Here is a 12,667-nt window from a genome sequence, read left to right on the forward strand (position 1 = left end):
AATCAGAATTTCTTACTTTCCAATCACCGCTCTAATTGCTGGGGTTTTTTTAATTTAAATCCAAGTTAGTTAACATACCCTACTACCTACCCTAGTAGTAATGGTTTAAGGTGTAGAATTTAGTGATTCATAACTTACACATAACACCCAGTGCTCATCCCAACAAGTGCCTTCCTTAATGCCCATCAACCATTTAGCCCATCGCCCCACCCACCTCCCCACCAGCAACCCTAAGTTTGTTCTCTGTATTTAAGAGATTCTTGTGGTTTGCCTTCCTCTCTGTTTTTATCTTATTTTTCCTTCCCTTCCCCTATGTTCACCTGTTTTATTTCTTAAGTTCCACATATGAGTTAAATCATATGAGATTTGTCTTTCTCTTACTGACTTATTTCGCTTAGCATAATATACTCCAGCTCCATCCAGGTTGTTGCAAATGGCAAGATTTCATTCTTTTTCATTGCTAAGTAATATTCCTTTTTTTATATATACTGCATCTTCTTTATCCGTTCATCAGTCAATGGACAGTTGGGCTCTTTCCATAATTTGGCTATTGTTGATAGTGCTGCTATAAACATTGGGGTGTGTGTGCCCCTTCAAATCAGCATTTTTGTATCCTTTGGATAAATACCTAGTAGTGTAATTGCTGGGTCATAAGGTAGCTCTATTTTTAATTTTTTGAGGAACTTCCATACTGTTTTTCAGAGTGACTATACCAGTTTACATTCCCACCAATAGTTCACTGCTCTATTTCAATGCCTCTTAAAGACACGACCAAAAAACACCCTTTTGTTTGACACATTTATGGATAAAATCTATTAGGATAAATGATCGAATTTTGCACTTTATATAAGGTTGGTGGGTTTTTTGGGTCTTTCTAAAAGACACAGAAAAAAGCCTTTTACTAGTTACTAAACTAAAATTGTTCCTACAGGAATGTAAATTAATTGTCAGTTTAAAAACATCAGCTGTCTTTAAGGTGGTCTAGAAGGAATATAGCATCTTTTAAGGAAGATAGGTGAGTACATTTTATAGTAAGTGAAACTTGGTAACTTCACTGAAACACAGCAGCTTTGGGAAATCTAAATAAGTTTCATTGTCTTGTTTGTTAAAATAGCACATTAAAAAATATTTTTAAAGAGCCAGCAGGATGCTTCTGACAGCTGAGTAGGAGGCTCCTGGCCACAGAGCATGATGCTGAGCTGGTAGTTCTCTAACTAATCTGTTTAGTATGAAAAAAAGGGGGCAGGGGCTCAGTTGAAGAGAGAAAAACCACTCATAAGGAAAAATCTGTTCAACACATACGAAAATATTTGATTTATTTTTCCTTCTATACCTAACTGCTGGAGTGAAGCAAATAATCTCTAGAAGACAGAGAGAGAAGTCTTGTTTTACAAAGAGAAAAAAAAAAAAAGATGAGACCTTGGTTCCATCACTCCTTCTCCCTATCCCTTGATATTCTAAGACAGTCACAAAGGTTCAAATGGAAATGCAGATTATAACTGTAATGGTACGCTAGTCTTATGCTTTGATTCAGAATCTAGCTGTAAATTTTTACAACTAAGAGGTTTTTTCCAGTTATATTTCTTTACATACAAAAACTATAAAGCAAATATAAACTATTCAGATTATAACAAAATGAAAAGCTTTTGCACAGTGAAGGAAATAATCAACAAAACTAAAAGGAAACCTGCTGAATGGGAGAAGATATGTTCAAATGATATATCTAAGGGGTTAATATTCAAAACATATAAAGAACTTACACAATTCAACATCAAAAAAACACCAATAATTCAATTAAAAAATGGGCAGAGGACTTGAATAGATAGTCTTCCAAAGAAGACATACAGATGGCCAACAGGTACATGAAAAGATGCTGAACATCACTCATCATCAGGAAATGCAAATCAAAACCACAATGAGATATCATCTTATACTGGTAAGAATGGCTAGAATCAAAAAGACAAGAAAAAACAAGTCTTGGCAAGGATGTGGAGATTGTGGATATTGGTGTGCACTGTTGGTAGAAATGTAAGTGGGCTCAGCCACTGTGGAAAACAGTATGGAGATTCCTCAAGAAATTACAAACAGAAATACCATATGATGCAGGAATTCTACTGTTGAGTATTTACCCAAAGAAAACACAAACAGTAATATGAAAAGATACATGCACCCCTATGTTTATTGCAGCATTATTTACAATAGCCAAGATAGAAGCAATTTAAAGGTCCGTTGACAGATGAATGGATAAAGGGGATGTGATATATATGGAATGTGATATACATATAATGGAGTATTACTCAGCCATAAAAAAAGAACAGAATCTTTCCATTTGCAACAACATGGATGAACCTAAAAAGTATTAAGTGAAGTGAAGTAAGTCAAACAGAGAAAGACAAATACCATATGATTTCATTTATGTGTGGAATCTAAAAAACAGAATGAGTAAACAAACAAAAACAGAAACAGAAACAGAAATACAGAGAGAACAAACTGGTGGTTGCCAGAAGGGAGGGGATTTGGGGGATGAGTGAAATATGTAAAGGAGATTAAGAGGTACAGACTTCTACTTATGAAATAAATAAGTCACAGAGATGAAAAGTACAGCACAGGGAACATAGTCAATAACATTGTAATAACGTTGTGTGGTGATGGATGGTAATACACTTACCTGGGTGCACATTGCAAGTAATATGCAGAATTTTTGAATCATTGTTGTACACCTGAAACTAATATAACATTTTCAACTGTATTTATAAAAAAAAAACCTTTACAAAAGAAAAAAAAAACAAGGAAAAACTGCCAGATTTCAACAAGGTAATTAATATATTAAAATTCCTACCAGCCACTTGTTTTAACATCTGGTCACTTCTTGCTGAGCTGTCATCATAATGTTCAAACAATGAAAATGCGGCAGGCATTTTCTCTAAAGAAGCTGTGTTCTCCATTGCAGACAGCAACCTACCATAGGAGGAAAAACATTTCTACATAAGTCAAGAAATTACTAACATACAAAATGAAAATAATTGTTTAAAATAAAGTTGGTGGTGGTGGTGGTGGGTGTTGTTTTTTTTTTTTTTTTTTTTGAGGCATTGTATCCAAAAAGGAGTTAAACTGTTTCAAAGTCTAGAAAATATATGTCTAAAATCTATTTATTCTTAGGATTCTTTTGTTGTAACTGGTTAATATTAGAAATTGCATACCTATATTCCCAAACCAGATAGATTCCATCAAGTTATACAGTCTCAATTTTGCATCTATAAGTTTAGTCCTAATAGATAGTCCTAATAGAGAGTCCTATTATAATAGTTAGTCCTAACAGATAGTCCTAATATAATAGTCCTATTACTATATTCTAATGATTATTTCCAGAAGGATATAAAGACGGACAGCCCTTCTGGAAATTGACATACTCTGTGATGCCCTTGCTTTTCTCAACTCTGACTATTATGCTTCTAGTTATTTAGTTTTTCAAAAATTATGTTCACCTACTATGTGGCAGGCACTGTTCTGGTACTGGGGATACAACAGTGAAGGAGGATAAAGTCTATAAATTCTTTAGAAAAATTTTTTTAATATTTATTATTTTGAGAGAGAGAGAGTGCACACACGAGTGGGGGAGGGGCAGGGAGAGACAGGGAGACACAGAATCTGAAGCAGGCTCCAGGCTCTGAGCTGTCAGCACACAGCCAGACGCGGGGCTTGAATTCACCAACTGTGAGATCATGACCTGAGCCGAAGTCAGACGCTTAACCAACTGAGCCACCCAGGTGCCCCTATAAATCCTTAAAGGACTAAACAAACCACAGTTTATAAGTCAACAGCTTTTATATACTCAAGACCCTCTTAGCAGGGATGCTAACTCTTAGCATTTGTCTTCAGGTACAACCTGGGCTTTAAAAAAAAACCAAAACAACCAAAAATAAAACAGGTTGATTCCGAAGAGAGGAAAAGGGGGAAGGAGAGACTGCAAAAGCATTCCACTTTAGCACGAGGGGCCCTAAATTTCATTAGGAGCTCTCCTCTGTGCATCTCGCTCAAAGGAGACTAGAAATATATACCAGCAATTAAGCCAGGTTCGAGGAACTCCATTGGCTTCACTATCATGGACTTTTTGGTTTGGGTAGCACAGATCCACTTCCGAGCCTTTACACTTGCTGTTGGAATTTTCTTCTCCTAGATATTATATGGCTCCTTCCTCACTACATCTCTGTTCAAAGGTCAGCTCTTCAGAGAGTACACTACTCACACAGCACAACCTGTCCCTAATATCCTTTACTCTGTTGAATTTTACCTCCTCAAACTTATCACAACCTATTTGTTTTTGTCCTTCTATTTCACCAGAATATAATCTACATGCAGGAAAGGACTTTGTTTTGTTCACCACCATACCATACTGTGTTACTTGGCACACAATAGCTTTTAACAAATAAATTTGGAATGAATAGAGGATACTTTCATTTGGGTGAGAATATCAGGATCTCAGGTCTGGTAAATGTTTTATCAGTGTGAGGGGAAAAGATCATAAAATATAACTGAAATATTTAAAGAGTGCCCACTATGCTTACTAGTGCTAGGAATAATAAAATAATAAAATACACTATCATCTGATTTTAGGAGAGATGGTTCCAGGAGGGGCTTCAAAGAGGAGGTGAAATTTGGGCTGAGTCTCAAAGAATGAATAGGAGTTTCTGAGGCAGGAAAGGAAGGAAGGGTGTTGCAGACAGAAGAACAGCTTGAATAAAGGCTGAGAGCTGTGAAAGGTGCAGCACTTCTGAGGGGCCAGAGGGACCCAGGGGCTACCTTGGGAACCAGGAAACTGAAGACAGAGAACAAATGGAAAGGTGGTTTGTGGCTTGACTGTGAAAAGACTTTCATATCTACCAAGAGTTTCCATTTTATCTCACAAGGCAAAGAGAACCACAGGAGTGTTTTCACAAGGGAAGTTTAGAAGAATATCCCTGAATGAGTCTAAGAAAGGACCAGAGCAACTACGCAGACCAGAGGCATTAGTGAAGTGGGTTGGGAGATGCCCACAATGCTCTGGGTGAGGGAAGACACCACGGGCCTAAAAGAAGGCTTTGGGGAGGCAGAGGGTGGAGATGACGGATTCTGAATTAAGGAATAGTGCTGACTAGCACGTTCACCGAGCCTAATCCAGGCATGTAACTGACTACGTGGGAGAATTTCTGTAATGCAAAAGTTCTGGGTGTAGATACCACAAATGAAATGTTTGAGTTTTCTCTGACACACTTCCCTGTTCAATTTTAACATCTGTATATGAAAGAATGAGCAAGCATCTTTTTAAGGGCAGGTCCTACAATGGTTGGGCCTCTCCTTCTTTTTCATTATTGTAACACAAACAAGCGAACCGGAGAGAGAAAAAGTAAATGCATCTTCTTAACAGACCAGCATTTTCTAAGCAAATGTGTTTTTCAAAATATGCAAATATTGAGTCTAAATATGCTTGACAGTGTTCCTTAATTTAAGTGTTTTCAGTGTTGAGAAAAATAATTTAATATACAAGCAGTGCCTTTAGAGATAGCATATGAAGGCAGGGAGAAGAAACAACAAGTTAAAAAAAAATACAACCAGATAATAAACAGTTATTATGGCAAAGAACACCAATAATACTGAGGCTTTGAGGCAGAAGTTGTCTTGAAGACCTGAGAGTCTTCTTTCTGGTGAAATAATCAAGCGTTACCGCTTGCCGGTGTGTGCGCATGTCCACACACCCCTGTGCGTGTCTAAAAGGGCTTTCATTAGTTGCTCGTGTTTCTTCACCAAATCCCAAGTTTTGTTGTCTTTTTTCTTCAAGAAAAATAACAGTTACCCACGTGTATTCTCCTTTAGGTGGCATGCGGCTGTAGCAAAGATTAATCCATTGTCAATTGGACAATGAAATAAAAATTAATTAAAAGGACACACAGATGAACAAGTTCAAGCACAAAACCAAAGAACTGGTATTTAGAATTCAATGGATGCCAATTCATATTAGCAAGTTAACATCCTAACATTAAGAAAAATGAAAATGTACTATAGCATTTTTGAAGGTCAAAGTGTTTGCTATTTTGTATTCACCAAATTTTCATGCCAATCAGCATGTTCAGGGAGTAGATGAAATATCAGTAAGCAAATAACACATCTACACTGTCCAGTGTATATGAAATGGCACTGTAATATAAAAATCCATATACTTTTAGACAAAATTCAATAATACTTAGAGAAATGTATACTTTTTTAAAAATAAAGAGAACTGGAAATAAGGTCTGGGTATGAGTTTCCAGACCTACCTGGTGTGCCTGAGACTCCTGTGTGAGGACTGGTAACCATGCAGACCCATCATCCCACCCTGGCTTCTCCTGCAGTGGACCTGGGGTGGGACTCCAGGCGCTTTCCTTTAACAAACCTCACAGGTAATTCAGGCATAACATGTTTATGGAACCACTGCACTGGAGGATGGATTGTTATACGCCAGAGGTTCTCAACCCTGTCTGCCCATTAGAATCACCTCAGAAGCTTTAAAAATGCCCAGGCCATATCCCAACCCAATTAAATCAGAATCACAAGAGGCACAATTCAAGCGTCAGCACTTTTTAAAGCTCCCTGGGTAATTTGATTTATGGCAGAGCCATTGTAATAAAAACCCTTATTGAATAACGCCAGTACTAACATACAAGTTATTTTCTTAAAACATATTAGCAATATTCTGTTGCATAGATTGTTTTTAAAGGTAAGCAGGAATCATCTGTGCGGTTTTCATTATCTAAAAAAAAAAAATCAGGTTTCTATGTTTTAATATAACACAAATGCAATTTTTTTTTTATTTTGCTTTATGCTCTTTTGCAATTTGCCATTGAAGTAAACTGAACCAAATTTGCAATTTTAAAAAATGTACATCAAAGGGATAGAAATAATAAGAACATTAGGCTCAACTAGTAGGAAAGTCCTCAGGTCTTGCTTTGTGGCAAAAGGGAAAATGTGTCAGATCAGTATGAGCAGTTCAACATCAGATGCTCCAAAAGATAAACACAGATCTGATGGTATGTGTTTTTATAGACATTTCCTAGTTTCTCGTTGAGTGTTTTGCCTTTTAAAATAATGACAAAAATCCCTTAGATTGAGTGTTAACGGCAAAAACAAAGACAAAACACAATCAAAAGAGGAAGATTCACTTAGATTAGCTGAGAAGAAAGAGAAGATACATGCATGCCTATCGTTTGAAGAGAAACTGAGAGAACATTCCATTAAGATTGCAGAAGTCAAAATTACTCAAAGCAAAAATGAATGATTCTTTCAAATGCTCATATTTAACCAGTAAGTCTAAGTATCTACAAAATGTTCTATATGCAATGACAAGAAAGATGGTCCAGATTAGGCTGAAAATACAGAATACATCTCAAGGAAGCAGTTAAAAATCTACGTTATAATTGTTATTTAACTAAAGCACATGCAATATTCTTTCAAAGCTGTCATTTAGCTTTTAAAAGCACAGTGTCTAAAAGTGAAAATTCAGTAGCTCAGTCAATGTATGTATTTTTTAATTGGCAGCTCATTTTCTAGAAAGCATCAAAATATTAAAAATAAAGCATACAGTCATGCTATTCTCAGTCGCCACTACATTGTGCCATGTTTTATATACCTTTCATTGATTTCCTCAAATGACTTACGAGGTAATAAGAAAGAGGGAGAGAGAAAAAGAGAGAGAGAGAAACTAATTAACAACAAAGTGTAAAACCAACCTAGAGCCTTAAGATTATGCATGTTCTAAAGGCATTATTTTTTAGCTTTTTATCTTCCCTCTGTCTCTTTCTTTTGGGGGCTATAACCCCCAGCAGCAAGGAAATGAGGGTCAGAAGGGGTAGGGGGATCTGGGCAGGGATGGAGGGGGCTTAATTTCCAGTTCTGCTCTACTCTCTATGATAAGCAAGGCCAGCAACGAATTCTTATGCTGCTCCTCTCTACTCATTAACAAATGGCTTAGCTTCCAGAATAGAATTCTCCAAAGCAAGAAAAAGGACTTCTATTTGTTCAATGTGGGATATATACCTAAAACGCAATCAATAGTTATCTTTGGGTGATACCTTCTCTGTGCTTTTCTGTATTTTCCAAATTTTTAAAAATGGATATGTATTACTTTCATAAGCAGAAAAAAATGCTTTCTTTTTTCCAATTTGTTCTAGAGAGAAAATATTTTTATCAAACAAAGGTAAGGTTCTTAGGGAACACAAAGAACTTTATTAATGTTACATTTCACAAGAGGCGCCTAATTTTAAAAGATTAAAGCTTTGCCTTAAACATAAAGCAACTGAAGGATTTTCATTCTCCTTTGAGGATGCCATGTCTAACCTACTCAAATTAGTCCTACCTGGAAGTATCTCCATATCAAAAGCTTAACATTATCCCATTTTTCCTTGTTCTATCTCCAGACTTCAATTGAGAGCTGGGAGGACTGGGGAACTTTGAAAGGGAGGTCCCAACTCTTCATAAGATGGTGCTTTCCTCCAATATGACAATTAGGTGTGAGACCATCCTCCAGGAAAACACTACTCCTGGTCAATCCTGGTTCCATGGAGAACCAGGAACTTACTGAATGTTCTAGGGAATTAGGAGAGCAAAGAGCTGCCTCTGTGGTGCAACTTGAGAATCACCCAGGGGAATCTCGGTCCATAAGATACTTGAATTAAGGAATCTGGTCCCCAGGAGGACCCTTGTAAAAACACTGATGTGTTACCTGAAAGAGGTATCACATTATGTCATCCTTTTGCATGCTGCAAGTGTACTGACATGTTACTCTCAGCCACTGGGTGAGGCTCAGAGGGAATGGTCCCTAGGAGATGTCACTTCAGATTAGGGAGTAGGAGTGGAGAGGACAGGCCCAGGGGCCAGCATGAGGATGCCAGGCACTGGGAGATCAGGCTGGCACCCAAAGGGAAGGCATAGCATGAGTAAGGCTTTCAGGCTGTTTTCCTTCACTCTTAGAAGGTGACCAATCCATGTGACAGAGTGAATGGTTGATGTTGTGACCTGACTTTCATGTATCCTTCAGCTGGATTTGGATGTTAAGACTTTCAGGATTTTCTGGGCCTTTTCCATAAGCATCAGGCATACCTAATAATCTTTAAATGTCAGAATTACATAAACCCCACAGAGAAATATAAATGATACAAGTGATCTTGGGGAATATTGAAAGATGAATTCTAAAAACTAGACTTGGATGCATAGAGCAGGTGGAGGGTGTCTAGGCCTGTTTTAATTGGTGCTTACAGTCAGGAAAACAGTCTCGTCGAGCTCCTCTGCTTCTCTCACGATGCTCTCCAGGGTGTCCTTGGCCGTGTCCATGCTCTGCAGAAAGTGGACCATCTGGTCATGTAAGAACTCCATCTTCTTTTTCTTCACTTCCTCAAAGCTCTGGGCTTTCTCATCATACTGTGCTAAAACTTTCTTCATCATCTCCTCATTCTGTTCTTCTAGCTTTTTCTCATTTTTACTACAGTTTTCCTAAAAAACAAATAAAACAAACAAACAAAAAAACCCACTTTTTAATGAATCACAAAGTGCACGTCTTGCTTCTTTTCTTTTAGGAGAAACACCAGTCTTTTAAAGAACTGAGCTCTGGTGTCTTCATAAGAGAATTTTAGATTATGGGCACAGTCTATGTTTTCAACACATCAAGCCTCTTGGCCACGGTTAGCTTTGCAATAAAATTCACTGTAAGATTATTATCCAGAAGGATTTAGTTAACGAAACAAACAAACAAACAAACAAACAAACAGATATTTGTGTGGAAGGCTTGCCTACTTGCATTTCCACAGGATAAAACTTGAAGATGGCGGCACAGTGAATGAATGAAGATCCCTGACCTTCGTTTAGTGCCATTTTCACCATTCCATGAAAATCCTTGTGTGAGGAAGGGAGAAGCAAGATACTGGACAGGGCACTACATTCACAAGTGCTCTCCAGGGAGGGGGACAGCTTCCACCACAGTAAGAGAAAGTTTATTGCCCATCTGGCAAATCCAGATACCCACTGGATATAGTGGTTCTCACTACGGGGCTAGTGATAAGGTGATCATATAATTTATCGTCTAAAATGGATACTTGGTGGGGGCATTCGAAATAATTAGCAGGTGTTAACTGATCTAAAACAGGAGTTAAGGAGACCCTTCTCAAGCAAACTAGGGTGAGAGTTGCCCTCATGATAGGGAACGTGGGCACCAGCCTTCTGCAGCAGCCCTCTGCCACGTCTGATTGACAAGTGAGGATACCTGGGCCATTTCTGCATATGGATGGAGATAGCCCCCCACCCCTGCCTCCACTGAGGAGGGAACAGGGGCCAACAGCTAGGAGGGCATAAATTCATCCAGATAGTGGTACTATGAGAGACACCCATTTGTCCTGGGCATTGGACATCAAGCATTTCTGCAGAGCTAGCCAATGAAAGACAGGATAGTGGAGCAAGTTAAGAACTCAGATCTGAATTTAAATTTTGACTCTCAACCTACTATGAACGTACTATGACCTTGGGTAATATACTTAACTCTAAGTTTCAGTTCCTTACATAGAAAATGGAAACAAATTAATAACACCTGTTTCATATGGTTATTGTAAGGATTACATTGGATAAAGCATGCAAAGCATTTGCCCTGTCATTGTAAGCACCTAATAAATGTGTACATGTTTTTAAGGACAAGTCGTTTATCCTTGGAAAGGAAGTAGTTTCACTGATTACACACAGATGGAAGACTTTGAGGACCTTCACTTTTAATGGAACAAAACCAACAATGGCAAACCACATATGCATACACAATCCCTAATTCAGATTGTTCTGGCTCAGAATTCTTTCTTTATAATGACATGAACAAACCAGGTCAAAGTAAAAGGGTTATGGTAACTTACCTCAATGGTATTAAAAAAAGATTCTATCTCACTAACAAAGGCTTCAATCCTCAGGGACTTTTCTTGTAAATTATCTAGAAATTCTGCTAATTGGACCTGAAGAAAAAAATTTAGATATGGTTGGTATATGACATTTGAGAAAATAACTTCAACCAGTGAGCTCTAATTTCCTCATAAATTTAGTACATTTGGTAGAGATTTACTATATGACATTCACTAACAAATCAATCTTTAAATTTTCTTTGCTGCTTCATCTAAATTGACTGTAGATAATTCTGTATGATAAACAATTAGGAGGTCTGTGAGTGAGAGCAATAGAAAGTTTGTTTTCTCATGCAAGAGGAAGGAGTTCTTGTTGAGTACATAAATTCAAAGCATACTTGTTTTAGTAAACCATGGATTTTAATTTTCTCCTTAGTAAAGCCTCAATTTTTTTTAAATTTGAGTCCGGGGTTGGGGGGATGGGCCAGAGAGAGAGAGAGAGAGAGAGAGAGAGAGAGAACCTTAAGCAGGCTTCACACTCAGTACCGAGCCTGACTTGGGGCTTATCCTACAATGCTAGGATCATGACCTGAGTCGAAATCAATGGTTGGATACTTAACTGACTGAGCCACCTGGGTGTCCCTAAAGCTTCAATTTTTATACATTGTCTTCTTCAAAGATTGCAGACTTTTTGTTGAACTTGTTCAACTTATCCAAGTAGTCTCCTCACATTTGTGCCAATGGCCTCGGTGTGCCTGGATCACTCTGAGAAGGTGCTCAGAGTGTCACCGGGCCAGGAGCCTAGCATACCAAATAATGGAAACTGTTTACTAAAGAGACCCAAAGGTTGTCATAACCCTTACAGGGTTAAAATACTCAAGAAGTGAAAGCCAACTAGAAAATGTATGGGTCATGGCGGAAGATGGTAGCTGCCTTAGCCATAGTTATAAACCCTGCTATAATCTATCCTGCTAAACTTAATGAATAGCAACATAAATAACAGAGCTGCCTGGTTCACTATCCACAGAATGATGGAGAAATTGCAAGGATGGAAGCCCCTTCTGGATCTGGCTTCTACTTACCTCTATAGCTCTTGCCTCTTTTCCACAAGGCCCAGGCTCCAATCACACAAGCCCCATCTTTCCTTGAACTTTTTCTCACCCGTGTGCCTTTTTGTGTGGTATTTCCTGTCTCTAGAATGTCCTCCGTGCCTTGATCGCTGGAAAAACCTCTATCTTACTGAAGGTTCACTCGGTCTTCACCTTCCCTCACCCTCTCAGTCCTACTCTATCATTTGGCTCACTCCCAAAAGGGTCCTTTTTCAGAACACTGTGCTCCCACAATCCTGACTGATTTCGGGGAGCCGTTAGTCCATCTTCTTTTATTTTTGTTGTCATTCCCAATGATTAGACAGTTTCCAACATGTAACGGGAGGTCAATAAATACTGAGAAAGAAGGAGAGAGTGAATGAAGAAAATAAGTGGCAAAAGATAAGCCACCACAGTGGAGATGGCAGGAAAGGAGAAGCAAGGACCTCGATGATCTATAAAGGCAGTCACCAGTTTCTGACTCATCACAAATGGTCTGTTCACACAAGATGCTAGAGAATTCTCAAGGTATAACTTTAAATTGATTTCTAATTTTTAAAAGTTGTCAACCAACTCTTAATCTTCACAGTTGATTTAATGAAACAAAGCAGGTCTCTCTGGCTTTAGTGAACTAGCTTTCCACTTTTTTTGGTCATACTGTTTAGAGAACATCAGGGGGGAAAAACTTTAAAATGGTTTTAA

The 12,667-nt window shown here is 38.1% G+C and overlaps 1 protein-coding gene across 2 annotated transcripts in view; it reads right to left on the minus strand.

Annotated features, from left to right (window-relative positions):
• Positions 1–12,667, minus strand: part of CMYA5 (cardiomyopathy associated 5) — a 90,940-nt gene that overhangs the window by 32,343 nt on the left and 45,930 nt on the right. The window contains exons 3-6 of one of the 2 annotated variants that reach the window (XM_019462904.2): positions 10,896–10,991; positions 9,265–9,498; positions 7,640–7,662; positions 2,840–2,958 (exon numbers count right to left, since the gene is read on the minus strand). In XM_019462904.2, coding sequence (XP_019318449.2) covers positions 2,840–2,958; positions 7,640–7,662; positions 9,265–9,498; positions 10,896–10,991 — 472 coding nt within the window. The remainder of the gene's footprint in view (positions 1–2,839; positions 2,959–7,639; positions 7,663–9,264; positions 9,499–10,895; positions 10,992–12,667) is intronic. The other variant, XR_002083921.2, reaches the window with a different exon arrangement.

This window comes from Panthera pardus, unplaced genomic scaffold (assembly GCF_024362965.1).
Source record: "Panthera pardus isolate Hobbes unplaced genomic scaffold, ASM2436296v1 HiC_scaffold_2, whole genome shotgun sequence".
NCBI classification, from domain to species: domain Eukaryota; kingdom Metazoa; phylum Chordata; class Mammalia; order Carnivora; family Felidae; genus Panthera; species Panthera pardus.